This window comes from Natator depressus, chromosome 18 (assembly GCF_965152275.1).
Source record: "Natator depressus isolate rNatDep1 chromosome 18, rNatDep2.hap1, whole genome shotgun sequence".
NCBI lineage: Eukaryota > Metazoa > Chordata > Testudines > Cheloniidae > Natator > Natator depressus.
Window position 1 is genome coordinate 5,108,314 of NC_134251.1, and position 14,658 is coordinate 5,122,971.

Consider the following 14,658-nt stretch of genomic DNA (forward strand, 5'->3'; position numbering starts at 1 on the left):
TCAACGGCCTGCTAAACCCAGGATTTTGAATTCTGTCCTTGAGGGGGCCATTCTGTTTCTCCTTGTGTCAAGGTTGCTTCCCCACTCTGAATTCTAGGGTACAGATGTGGGGACCTGCATGAAAAACCCCCTAAGCTTATTCTTACCAGCTTAGGTTAAAACTTCCCCAAGGTACAAACTATTCTATCTTTTGTCCCTGGACCTTATTGCTGCCACCACCAAGCGTCTAACAAAAATAACAGGGAAAGAGCCCACTTGGAAACATCTTTCCCCCCCAAATCCCCCCAAGCCCTACACCCCCTTTCCTGGGGAAGGCTTGATAAAAATCCTACCAATTTGCAGAGGTGAACACAGACCCAAACTCTTGGATCTTAAGAACACTGAAAGAGCAATCAGGTTCTTAAAAGAAGAATCTTAATTAAAGAAAAAGTAAAAGAATCACCTCTGTAAAATCAGGATGGTAAATACCTTACAGGGTAATTAGATTCAAAACATAGAGAATCCCTCTAGGCAAAACCTTAAATTACAAAAAGACACAAAAACAGGAATATACATTCCATTCAGCACAACTTATTTTATCAGCCATTTAAACAAAACAGAATCTAATGCATATCTAACTAGATTGCTTATTAACCCTTTACAGGAGTTCTGACCTGCATTCCTGCTCTGGTCCCGGCAAAAGCAACACACAGACAGAGAGACCCTTTGTTTCCCCCCACCCCTCCAGCTTTGAAAGTATCTTGTCTCCTCATTGGTCATTTTGGTCAGGTGCCAGTGAGGTTATCCTAGCTTCTTAATCCTTTACAGATGAAAGGGTTTTTCCTCTGGCCAGGAGGGATTTAAAGGTGTTTACCCTTCCCTTTATATTTATGACACCTTGATTTAAAGCCACCCCCTTTGTTGATTTTAATTCCCTGTAAGCCAATCCTGTAAGCCATGTTGTCAGTCGCCCCTCCCCCTGTCAGAGCAACGGCAGACAATCGTTTCGCGCCCTTTTCCCTGGATTGCCTGAGCAGACGCCATAACACAGCAAGCATGAAGCCCGTTCAGCTCACCTTAGCTGTTCTGACCATTCATAGAATCATAGAATCATAGAATATCAGGGTTGGAAGGGACCCCAGAAGGTCATCTAGTCCAACCCCCTGCTCGAAGCAGGACCAATTCCCAGTTAAATCATCCCAGCCAGGGCTTTGTCAAGCCTGACCTTAAAAACCTCTAAGGAAGGAGATTCTACCACCTCCCTAGGTAACGCATTCCAGTGTTTCACCACCCTCTTAGTGAAAAAGTTTTTCCTAATATCCAATCTAAACCTCCCCCATTGCAACTTGAGACCATTACTCCTCGTTCTGTCATCTGCTACCATTGAGAACAGTCTAGAGCCATCCTCTTTGGAACCCCCTTTCAGGTAGTTGAAAGCAGCTATCAAATCCCCCCTCATTCTTCTCTTCTGCAGACTAAACAATCCCAGCTCCCTCAGCCTCTCTTCATAAGTCATGTGCTCTAGACCCCTAATCATTTTTGTTGCCCTTCGCTGGACTCTCTCCAATTTATCCACATCCTTCTTGTAGTGTGGGGCCCAAAACTGGACACAGTACTCCAGATGAGGCCTCACCAGTGTCGAATAGAGGGGAACGATCACATCCCTCGATCTGCTCGCTATGCCCCTACTTATACATCCCAAAATGCCATTGGCCTTCTTGGCAACAAGGGCACACTGTTGACTCATATCCAGCTTCTCGTCCACTGTCACCCCTAGGTCCTTTTCCGCAGAACTGCTGCCTAGCCATTCGGTCCCTAGTCTGTAGCGGTGCATGGGATTCTTCCATCCTAAGTGCAGGACCCTGCACTTATCCTTATTGAACCTCATCAGATTTCTTTTGGCCCAATCCTCCAATTTGTCTAGGTCCTTCTGTATCCTATGCCTCCCCTCCAGCGTATCTACCACTCCTCCCAGTTTAGTATCATCTGCAAATTTGCTGAGAGTGCAATCCACACCATCCTCCAGATCATTTATGAAGATATTGAACAAAACCGGCCCCAGGACCGACCCCTGTAAACATTGTAAACACCTTGCGCATATCGTGCAGTTTATGCAGAACCAGCACCTGAAAAACCAGGCAAGGCAGCGACGGCAGCGCGGTGATGAGGACATGAACACAGATTTCTCTAAAACCGCGGTCCCCAGCAATTTGGAGATCATGGTGTTACTGGGGCAGGCTCATGCCGTGGAACGCCGATTCTGGGCCCGGGAAACAAGCACAGAGTGGTGGGACCGCATAGTGTTGCAGGTTTGGGATTATTCCCAGTGGCTCCAAAACTTTCGCATGCGTAAGGGCACTTTTATGGAACTTTGTGACTTGCTTTCCCCTGCCCTGAAGAGCAAGAATACCAAGATGAGAGCAGCCCTCACAGTTCAGAAGCTAGTGGCGATAGCCCTGTGGAAGCTTGCAACGCCAGACAGCTACCAGTCAGTCGGGAATCAATTTGGAGTGAGCAAATCTACTGTGGGGGTTGCTGTGATGCAAGTAGCCAACAAAATCACGAAGCTGCTGATATCAAGGGTAGTGACTCTGGGAAATGTGCAGGACATACTAGACGGCTTTGCTGCAATGGGATTCCCTAACTGTGGTGGGGCTATAGACGGAACACATATCCCTATCTTGGGACTGGACCACCAGGGCAGCCAGTACATAAACCGCAAGGGGTACTTTTCAATGGTGCTGCAAGCACTGGTGGATCACAAGGGACGTTTCACCAACATCAACGTGGGATGGCCGGGAAAGGTTCATGACGCTCATGTCTTCAGGAACTCTGGTCTGTTTAAACGGCTGCAGGAAGGGATTTACTTCCCGGACCAGAAAATAACTGTTGGGGATGTTGAAATGCTTATAGTTATCCTTGGGGACTCAGCCTACCCCTTAATGCCATGGCTCATGAAGCCGTACACAGGCAGCCTGGACAGTCGTCAGGAGCTGTTCAACTACAAGCTGAGCAAGTGCAGAATGGTGGTAGAGTGTGCATTTGGACGTTTAAAGGGTCGCTGGCGCAGTTTACTGACTCGCTCAGACCTCAGCGAAACCAATATTCTGATTGTTATTGCTGCTTGCTGTGTGCTCCACAGTCTCTGTAGGAGTAAGAGGGAGACGTTTATGGCGGGGTGGGAGGTTGATGCAAATCGCCTGGCCGCTGAATACGCGCAGCCAGACACCAGGGCGGTTAGAAGAGCACAGCAGGAAGCACTGCGCATCAGAGAAGCTTTGAAAACCAGTTTCATGACTGGCCAGGGTACTGTGTGACCCTTCTGTTTGTTTCTCCTTGATGAAAACCCACCCCCTTGGTAACCTCTAAATTCCCTGTAAGCCACCCGCCCTCCCCCCTTCGATCACAGCTTGCTTGCAAAGGAAATAAAGTCACTGTTGTTTAAAAAACATGTATTCTTTATTAATTTATTATAAAAATAGGGAGATAACTCACAAGGTAGCCCGGGGGTGTGGTAGGAGGGTAGGAGGGAAGGAAAAGGCCACTTTAAAACTTCTTGAATGACAGCCTTTTGTTGCTTGGGCTGTCCACTGGGGTGGAGTGGTTGGGTGCCCAGAGCCTCCCCCGCGGCGTTCTTGGGCATCTGGGTGAGAAGGCTATGGAGCTTGGGGAGGAGGGAGGGCGGTTAAACAGGGGCTGCAGCAGCAGTCTGTGATCTTGCTGCCATTCATGAACCTCCACCTTGGGGAGGACGGAGCATGTCCGATTGATCCCGCAGTAGCCCCAGCGTTGCCTCATGCCTCCTCAGATCTTCCTGCCGCCACCTCTCCTCACGTTCATCGGCCACTTTGCTGTACTCTTCTATTTTGTCCCTCCACACATTTTGCTGAGCTCTGTCAGTGCCGGATGACTGCATAAGCTCAGAGAAAATTTCATCGAGCGTGCGTTTTTTTCGCCGCCTTATCTGAGATAGCCTTTGGGATGGAGGAGGGAGGCTTGAAACATTTGCAGCTGCTGGAGAAAAAAAGGGAGTGAAGTATTTTAAAAGATACATTTAACAGAACAATGGCTATACTCTTTCACGGTGAACAACACTATTCACATTACATAGCACATGTGATTTTGGTACAAGGTCGCATTTTGCATCTTATATTGAGTGCCTGCGGCTTTGGTGTTAGAGATCACACACGCAGTGCCAGGCAACAGAATTCAGCTTGCAGGCGGCCATGGTAAGCCATAGTCTTTCGGCTTCTGCAACCTTCATAACAGCAGCGCCCTCCTCTCCCATACCAAGCAAAGCCCGTTGAGTTGGCCATTTAGTGCTGCGGTTTTCCTGTTAACGTGCAGCAGCAGAAACCAAACTAACCCCCCCCCCCCACCCCATCCAGTTCTCTGGGATGATCCCTTTATCCCTCTCCCCACCGCGTGGCTGGTATCAGGGAAGATCCCTCCTAGCCAAACGCGAACAGCTCAGCGCCAATGCCCACCCCTCCCCCCCCACAGGATTTCTTTTCAGCCACGGGCAAACAGCCCAGTAGGAACGGCCACCTCTGAATGTCCCCTTAATTAAATTCCCCTGTTTCAACCAGGTTACCATGAACGATATCACTCTCCTGAGGATAACACAGAGAGATAAAGAACAGATGTTGTTTGAATGCCAGCAAACACCGGGACCATACGCTGCCAGGCTTTGTCATGCAATGATACCAGATTACTTGCTACTAGCATGGCGTGGTAAAGTGTCCTACCATGGAGGACGGAATAAGGCTGCTCTCCCCAGAAACCTTCTGCAAAGGCTTTTAGAGTACCTCCAGGAGAGCTTCATGGAGATGTCCCTGGAGGATTTCTGCTCCATCCCCAGACACATTAACAGACTTTTCCGGAAGCTGTACTGGCCATGAATGCATCCCAAGTCCTCAGGGCTACTTAATCATTAAAAAACGCTTGCTTTTATAACATGTATTATATTTTAAAAAGTACACTCACCAGAGGTCCCTTCTCCGGCTTTGTTGGGTTGGGAGGGTATTTCAGTCAGGATGATAAAAAGATCCTGGCTGTCGGGGAGAACGGTGTGCTGTGTGCTCTCCTCAAGCTCATCCTCCTCCTCCTCATCTTCCCCATCCGCAAAATCCTCAGGCATGGCGGAGAGTACCCCATCATTGGCGTCCACGGACAGGGGTGGGGTAGTGGTGGCGGCCCCCCCCAGAATTGCATGCATCTCAGCGTAGAACCGGCATGTCTGGGGCTCTGTCCCGGAGCGTCCGTTTGATTCTTTGGTTTTCTGGTACGCTTGTCTGAGCTCCTTAAGTTTCATGCGGCACTGCGTTGCGTCCCTGCTGTAGCCTCTGTCCCTCATGGCCTCAGAGATTTTTTGAAATGTTTGGGCATTTCGTCTTTTGGAACATAGTTCTGATAGCACGGATTCCTCTCCCCATACAGCGATCAGATCCAGTACCTCCCGTTCGGTTCATGCTGGAGCTCTGTTTAGATTCTGGGACTGCATGGTCACCTGTGCTGATGAGCTCGCCTGGCCAAACAGGAAATGAGATTCAAAAGTTCCCGGGTCCTTTCCTGTACACCTGGCCAGTGCATCCAAGTTCAGAGTGCTGTCCAGAGCAGTCACAGTGGTGCACTGTGGGATAGCTCCCGGAGGCCAATACCTTCGAACTGCGTCTACACTAACCCTAATTTGAAACAGCGATGTCGATTTCAGCGCGAATCCCCTCATTGGGGAGGAGTTCAGAAATTGGTTTTAAGAGCCCTTTATGTTGAAAAAAATGGCTTCGTTTTGTGGACGGGTGCTCAGAGTGCTTTGCCGATGCTGGCCTGTGTCATTATCCCTCTTTCACAGATGGGGAAACTGAGGCACGGAGCAGGGATGTGACACAGCAACTTACTGGTCTCCTGACTCCCATGCCTAGCCCCTAAGCACCAGTCTATGCTGGAGAATAACCCATCATGAATGTTGCAAAATAGTAAATGAAGAAAATCAACTGAAAAGCCAGGATAATGCATCATGAAAATGTACTTTCTTTGTTCATTTATTTTGACAATTGCAGCTTCATTTTAATTATTTATGATTCTGCTTTGTTATGTGCTGTGGCCAAGCTGGTCAAACTAACTAAGTCTTAGAAACAGCCTGTTACTGGAGACCTGGGGACAGCAGTCTCTCGTGAAGTCTTTGTGGAGGTGCAGTGAGAACCCTGGGAATTTTGCACAGGGGATGAGTGAGGTGCTCGGCACCTCGTACATTGGGGGATGCCTGGCTGCTCTCCAACACCCGTTCTCAGGGTTGTTTAGTGAATTGCTTTTACATCACAACATATTTAAAAAGCCGGGCCTAGTAAAAGCCCCTTTGAGTGTGAGTCTCTCTTTCATGTGGAAACAGACCTGGAGAATTAGTGACAGCGGTGTGATGGGATCCTTGGGATGCAACCTGGAACTGGGGTACAGCTGTGCCCCCTTAACTCTCCAGCCTGGGCTGTTTCTCACAGTGCTTTGCTAGTGACAAGCAACAAACCCCTCCAGGCGCTGTGATCACTCAGCACAACAGCATGTGGAGCCCCACACCCAGCTACATTGCATGAGTGCTCCCTGAGCCACTGACAAACCACACAAGGAAAGGCACCAGCCAGTTCCCCCCAGCCCCCTACCCTTACACCCCAGAGCTGTACCATCTTGCCCTGGTCAGAAGCCTGACCAGTGTAAGTTTATTACCCAGTCCACCCATCCCTCAATGTGGAGACGACGCACACACCAGCCTTTGTAAACTGAGCTGTGATTTCCCAAGCACTTCAACCAAAACACACTGTGTTAGGTCAAATATAAAACAGATTTATTAACTTCAGACAGATCGATTTGAGTGATTATAAGTGGGAGGCATAAAAGGTCAGAGCTAGTTATCAAAGAAAATAAAAGGTAACTGCAAAATCTAAATCTTAAGCCTTATTACACTAGACAGTACTTAGATCAAGCAGGTTTCTCACCCCACTGGATATTACAGTTCTTAATACACCGTATTCTCCCTTAAGCCTGGACCAGTCTCCTCAGTCGAAGTCTTTTGTCTTTCCAGCATTCTTGTTGCTTCTAGCGTAGGTGGGGGAGGAGAAAGGCAAAACCATCATGCCCTTGTCCCGTATTTTATAATCTTAGTCCATGTGCCTAGAAGACACTTGCCCAGACATGCCCTGGTGGGCTTTGCCGAGTCACAGCGTTGAGCACTCCCCGCCCCCCCCCGGTGATCTTGTGCAACTGAGTCATTGAGCTGAGCAGTCCCCATTGTGTGGTGCTTGTGCAATGATCATTGAATTGTAAACCCCTTGGTTACACCTCCCCTGCTGATTAATGGTCATTCGACACCCTCCTGGGAGTGGTTCACGTCCTAGCAATGGAGAATCTCAAATTTACAGCATATTTCAGTAACAACCATAGAATCATAGAATAACAGAGTTGGAAGGGACCTCTGGAGGCCATCTAGTCCAACCCCCTGCCCAGAGCAGGACCAATCCCAGCTAAATCATCCCAGCCAGGGCTTTGTCAAGCCTGACCTTAAAAACTTCTAAGGAAGGGGATTCCACCACCTCCCTAGGTAACGCATTCCAGTGTTTCACCACCCTCCGAGTGAAAAAGTTTCTCCTAATATCCAACCTAAACCTCCCCCACTGCAACTTGAGACCATTACTCCTTGTCCTGTCATCTGCTATCACTGAGAATAGTCTAGATCCATCCTCTTTGGATCCACCTTTCATGTAGTTAAAAGCAGTTATCAAATCCCCCCTCATTCTTCTCTTCCGTAGACTAAACAATCCCAGTTCCCTCAGCCTCTCCTCATAACTCGTGTTCCAGTCCCCTAATCATTTTTGTTGCCCTTCGCTGGACTCTCTCCAATTTCTCCACATCCTTCTTGTAGTGTGGGGCCCAAAACTGGACACAGTACTCCAGATGAGGCCTCACCAATGTCAAATAGAGGGGAACGATCACGTCCCTCGATCTGCTGGCAATGCCCCTACTTATACACCCCAAAATGCCATTGGCCTTCTTGGCAACAAGGGCACACTGTTGACTCATATCCAGCTTCTCGTCCACTGTCACCCCTAGGTCCTTTTCCGCAGAACTGCTACCTAGCCATTCGGTCCCTAGTCTGCAGCAGTGCATTGGATTCTTCCGTCCTAAGTGCAGGACTCTGCACTTGTCCTTGTTGAACCTCATCAGATTTCTTTAGGCCCAATCCCCCAATTTGTCTAGGTCCCTCTGTATCCTATCTCTGCCCTCCAGCGTATCTACCACTCCTCCCAGTTTAGTGTCATCCGCAAACTTGCTGAGGGTGCAATCCACACCATCCTCCAGATCATTAATGAAGATATTGAACAAAACCGGCCCCAGGACCGACCCTTGGGGCACTCCGCTAGATACCGGCTGCCAACTAGAAATGGAGCCATTGATCACTACCCATTGAGCCCGACAATCTAGCCAACTTTCTACCCACCTTGTAGTGCATCCATCCAGCCCATACTTCTTTAACTTGCTGACAAGAATACTGTGGGAGACTGTGTCAAAAGCTTTGCTAAAGTCGAGGAATAACATGTCCACTGCTTTCCCTTCATCCACAGAACCAGTTATCTCATCATAGAAGGCAATTAGATTAGTCAGGCATGACTTTCCCTTGGGGAATCCATGCTGACTGTTCCTGATCACTTTCCTCTCCTCTAAGTGCTTCAGAATTGATTCCTTGAGGACCTGCTCCATGATTTTTCCAGGGACTGAGGTGAGGCTGACCGGCCTGTAGTTCCCAGGATCCTCCTTCTTCCCATTTTTAAAGATGGGCACTACATTAGCCTTTTTCCAATCTTCTGGGACTTCCCCCGATCGCCATGAGTTTTCAAAGATAATGGCCAATGGCTCTGCGATCACATCCGCCAATTCCTTTAGCACTCTCGGATGCAAAGCATCCGGCCCCATGGACTTGTGCACTTCCAGTTTTTCTAAATAGTCCCGAACCACTTCTTCCTTCACAGAGGGCTGGCCACCTCCTCCCCATGCTGTGCTGCCCAGTGCAGTAGTCTGGGAGCTGACCTTGTTCGTGAAGACAGAGGCAAAAAAAGCATTGAGTACGTTAGCTTTTTCCACATCCTCTGTCACTAGGTTGCCTCCCTCATTTAGTAAGGGGCCCACACTTTCCTTGGCTTTCTTCTTATTGCCAACATACCTGAAGAAACCCTTCTTGTTACTCTTAACATCCCTCGCTAGCTGGAGTTGATTTAGCCTTCCTGATTCCATTCCTACATGCCCAAGCAATATTTATATACTCATCCCTGGTCATTTGTCCAATCTTCCATTTCTTGTAAGCCTCTTTTTTATGTTTAAGATCAGCAAGGATTTCACTGTTAAGCCAAGCTGGTCGCCTGCCATATTTACTATTCTTTCTACACATCGGGATGGTTTGTCCCTGTAACCTCAGTAAGGACTCTTTAAAATACAGCCAGCTCTCCTGGACTCCTTTCCCCCTCATGTTATTCTCCCAGGGGATCTTGCCCATCAGTTCCCTGAGGGAATCAAAGTCTGCCTTTCTGAAGTCCAAGGTCCGTATTCTGCTGCTTTCCTTTCTTCCTTGTGTCAGGATCCTGAACTCGACCATCTCATGGTCACTGCCTCCCAGGTTCCCATCCACTTTTGCTTCCCCTACTAATTCTTCCCAGTTTGTGAGCAGCAGGTCAAGAAGAGCTCCCCCCCTAGTTGGTTCCTCCAGCACTTGCACCAGGAAATTGTCCCCTACATTTTCCAAAAACTTCCTGGATTGCCTGTGCACCGCTGTAGTGCTCTCCCAGCAGATATCAGGATGATTGAAGTCGCCCATGAGAACCAGGGTGTGCGATCTAGTAGCTTCTGCGAGTTGCCGGAAGAAAGCCTCGTCCACCTGATCCCCCTGGTCCGGTGGTCTATAGCAGACGCCCACCACGACATCACCCTTGTTGCTCAGGCTTCTAAACTTAATCCAGAGACTCTCAAGTTTTTCTGCAGTTTCATACTGGAGCTCTGAGCAGTCATACTGCTCCCTTACATACAGTGCAACTCCCCCACCTTTTCTGGCCTCCCTGTCCTTCCTGAACAGTTTATACTCATCCATGACAGTACTCCAGTCAAGCGAGTTATCCCACCAAGTCTCCGTTATTCCAATCACATCATAATTCCCTGACTTTGCCAGGACCTCCATTTCTCCCTGCTTGTTTCCAGGCTTTGTGCATTTGTATATAGGCACTTGAGATAACCCGCTGATCGCCCCTTGTTCTCAGTATGAGGCAGGAGCCCTCCCCTCTCACACGCTCCTGCTCGTGCTTCCTCCCGGTATCCCGCTTCCCCACTTACCTCAGGGCTTTGGTCTCCTTCCCCCAGTGAACCTAGTTTAAAGCCCTCCTCACTAGGTTAGCCAGCCTGCTCGTGAAGATGCTCTTCCCTCTCTTCGTTAAGTGGAGCCCATCTCTGCCTAGCACTCCTCCTTCTTGGAACACCATCCCATGGTCGAAGAATCCAAAGCCTTCTCTCCGACACCACCTGCGTAGCCATTCATTGACTTCCATGATTCGACGATCCCTACCCCGGCCTTTTCCTTCCAAGGGGAGGATGGACGAGAACACCACTTGTGCCTCATACTCCTTTATCCTCCTTCCCAGAGGCACGTAGTCTGCAGTGATCCTCTCAAGGTCATTCTTGGCAGTATCATTGGTGCCCACGTGGAAAAGCAGAAAGGGGTAGCGATCCGAGGGCTTGATGAGTCTCGGCAGTCTCTCCGTCACATTGTGAATCCTAGCTCCTGGCAAGCAGTAAACTTCTCTGTTTTCCCGGTCAGGGCGGCAGATAGATGACTCAGTCTCCCTGAGGAGAGAGTCCCCGACCACCACCACCCGCCTCCTTCTCTTGGGAGTGGTGGTCGTGGAACCCCCAACCTTAGGACAGTGCATCTCATGCCTTTCAACTGGTGGAGTCTCCTTCTGCTCCCTTCCCCCAGATGTATCATCTGGGCCACTCCCCGCAATGGTACCTGTGGAGAGAACATGAAAACGGTTACTTACCTGTGTCCGCGTTGCTGGTACATGGACGTTCCCCCTTCTTCTTCTGGAGGTCACATGTTGCCAGAGTTCTTCACCGTCCTCCTGTCCGTGCTGCGCAGCCTGCTCTGAATCTTCAGAACCTTGTGCCCGTAGAAGCATATCCTGACGTCTGTCCAGGAAATCTTCAGTTTCTCTTATGCAACGCAGGGTCGATACCTGTTGCTCCAGACCTTGAACCTTCTCTTCCAATATGGAGACCAGCTTGCACTTTGTACAGACAAAGTCGCTTCTGTCCTCTGGAAGAAAGACAAACATGGCACATCCAGTGCAGGTCACAACAGTTGAACACTCCCCATCCATATTACCTTCCTACTATGAGCTTCCTCAGGAGATGCAGTAATTACTCAGAGAAGTCGTTAGGGTGTAAGCCTCAGTGGGCTCACTCCAGGCGAACTCCCAGGCAAACTCCTGCTGTTTGCTGCTCTGCTGTCCCCCGCTGCTCAGCTGGTTCCCCGCCACTCAGCTGGTTCGCGGAGCGCCGGCTTTTTTTAAACAGCCAGGCTCACCTGAAACAAACACTCCCAACTCCTGCCCTTTTCAGCCAACCAATCAAGCACTCACTCAAACTTTCAAGCTGCCATCACTACAAACACTCCAATCCTCTCTCCAAACACACACTCAGATACCCAGATACTCACCAGCACAGATCCCAGGCAAACTCCTGGTGTTTGCTGCTCTGCTGTCCCCCGCCGCTCAGCTGGTTCATACAGCAAAATCTCATAACGGCATACACACCGGTGCTACACATATTTGGACAGAACAGTGGGTTTCAGCAGATCATGACCTTTCATATGATATCCTACCTGGCATGCTTTGTATGAAATATCTCAACCATATAGGAATGATGAATATGGGGTTTACAGGGTGCTGTTTTGAGGTACAGTGTGTCACAGGGCGTGTTACCTCATTACCTTTTTTGAGGATTCAAAGCCTGGTGCTGCAGATGTGGGGAGTTTATCCTCTTGGCCATTCTCACTGCGTCTCTCTCCCCGGCCCTGACGTAGCTCTGCTGAGACTGGTTTTGCATCAGTCGTGCACACTGGGATTATGCCTAATTTACATCTGTGTGAGAGCAGAATCCAGCCACGTGTCCGTGGTGCTTATTGGGAGGGATAGCTGCACTGTGCGGTGAGTGAAGAGGAATGAATTAGTCTGCCTCTGCTTTGCTTGTGAGCCCAGCCCTGGGTGCCAGAGAATCTCACGTGACCATGGAAATGGGGTAAGAATCTGTAGCTGCATCATTCAGAGCAGGCTACACGTTGAGCCATGTTGGCAATCAAGGGTAATCTCACTGGTGATCAGCTGGTGGGCCAGTCTGAGCCGTAGCTGGAGGGATCCGTCGGGTGCAGGAGAACTAGTGGCGTCTGCATGTGTGACATTTCCAGGAGGATTGTGATGGGGCGGAAGAGTCACTGTTGTACATGTTTCAGAGTAGCAGCCGTGTCAGTCTGTGTCCGCAAAAAGAAAAGGAGGACTTGTGGCACCTTAGAGACTAACCAATTTATTTGAGCATAAGCTTTCGTGCATCCGATGAAGTGAGCTGTAGCTCATGAAAGCTTATGCTCAAATAAATTTGTTAGTCTCTAAGGTGCCACAAGTCCTCCTGTTCTTTTTACTGTTGTACATGTGTCAGGTCAGTTTGCGCTTTATGCTCAGGCTGATGGATAAACCTCTCGCACTCACATCTGCTGCCTGCAGACCCAGCACACTGAAAGCAGAGGGGAAATGTGCACTTCTGGTGTGTCCCTGGGCCCCAGGCATGATGAATATTGGGGGTGGAAAACGGATTTTTGCATGTTCCTGATGCAATGGCTTCTTTGCTGGGAGACACGGCAGGCTTTGCTCAAACATGAGCTCATTTTGCCTGAGAATTAGGGCCTGTTTCACTTGAATAGAATCCAGATCCCCCCCTGAAATACTGCACTGAACTGCTCCCAATTTCACACTCATAACAAAATGCAAAAATCTCAAACCCTGAATAACTTTTCATGTTCCTAGCAATATTTTGCTCTCCTCTCAGACTCTAGGGATTGCAAGGGGCTGGCCCCGGTAGCTGTGCAGACCAGTGGCCAGTGCTGGAACTGAAAGCGATGGCGACGACGGAGTAATGTTACTGACCTGCCCCCTCCAGCGTCAAGTGTCATCTGCTCCATGCAGTTGATTTACAGTTCTCTCCTCTCCCTCTTCCAGCCCCGTCTGCTGTGTCCATCATGCACCAGGTCAGCCGGACCGTGGACAGCATTACCTTATCGTGGTCTCAGCCTGACCAGCCCAACGGAGTCATCCTGGATTATGAGCTGCAGTACTATGAGAAGGTATCAGCAGAGCCCGGGGCTGCCCATGGTTAATGTGGACATGGGGAGAGGCGGCTCAAACCTTGGCCATCCTGGGTGGAGCTGCTTCAGGGGACTGACCATCACAGCCAGGGATGGCATGTGCCCCGGGAGCATGTGGCGGCACACCAGGTGCCAGACGCAACTGAAGAGAATAACAGACAGGACGGGCACTGAGGCTGACACAGAGTCAGTCTGGCAGTGCGTGTTAACCCTTCGGATCCCAGCGATCGCATGTGTCGGGCAGGACACACTGCAGTCTCCATGCGGCTAGCTCTGGTTGGGCGATATAGCTGGGTTTGAAAGGGAATGGGAAGCCACTGAGGAAAAGTTCTTGAGGCCTTGGGAGGAGCGTCCCAACCTTCCATAATCAAGAGCTAGTGGCTGCCAGCGCCATTGCAGGCTGGCCCTTCCCTCCAGTTTGCGAAAGCCGAGGTCCCAGGGACTTGTTAGTCCCTTTCCCTGGTGCAGCGATGGTGCCTCCATGGAGCAGGAACAGTGCTGTCTGGAACCTCGCGAATTGAGACACTAGTATCTTGGGGCTAAATTCATGCTTGCTGGAACTCCACGGAGTCAATAGTTTTACACCAGGGATGAATTTAGCCTCCAGTGCCAGTCCTACAGGCTTCTCTGCATTAGCATTGTTTGCACCAGTGCAGCCTCCAGTGTGCATGTGTTGCACTGGCAAAACCTGGGCTTGCACTCCCCGGTGTATACACGTTGCTCAAGTACAAAGCTGAGCTTGCCCTTCCCACTATGTATGTGTTGCACCAATAGGAAGCAGGGCTTGCACTCCCCCGTGTGACTTATCCAGGGATAGAACTGTGATAAATGGTGCTGGTGCAAGCTCCACTTTACACGAGTGCAGTGCATCTGTGCTGGGGGTCTACACTGATGCAACTACCCCAGTGCAATGCCCTAGGGGACAGGAGCTGATGTAAGAGGCTGGAAGAGGTCCAGGTGGAATGGCCCTTGTGAGTGAGAATCCATCCCTCTCCGAAACACACCCCATTCCAGGTGCCACCAGCCCAGCCAGAGACGAGAAGAGGGATTCTGTGCTATTCAGTTGAACTCACCCTGCACAACAGGAGGAAGTGCAAGGGCCAGGACTGTAACTTCCTTTGCATGGGGATGAGGTGTCGGAAGGGCTGGCTTTGTGCTGCCAGGGCCTGCAGTGCTGGGGGTCTGGCCGGAGTGCAGGGTCGCAGGAGAAGGCCCAGCCTCAGTGAGTGGTGCTGAGG

The 14,658-nt window shown here is 49.9% G+C and overlaps 1 protein-coding gene across 6 annotated transcripts in view; it reads left to right on the forward strand.

Annotated features, from left to right (window-relative positions):
• Positions 1–14,658, forward strand: part of EPHB2 (EPH receptor B2) — a 270,415-nt gene that overhangs the window by 205,567 nt on the left and 50,190 nt on the right. For all 6 annotated transcript variants that reach the window (XM_074975421.1, XM_074975422.1, XM_074975416.1 and 3 more), the window contains one exon: positions 13,275–13,399. In XM_074975421.1, coding sequence (XP_074831522.1) covers positions 13,275–13,399 — 125 coding nt within the window. The remainder of the gene's footprint in view (positions 1–13,274; positions 13,400–14,658) is intronic.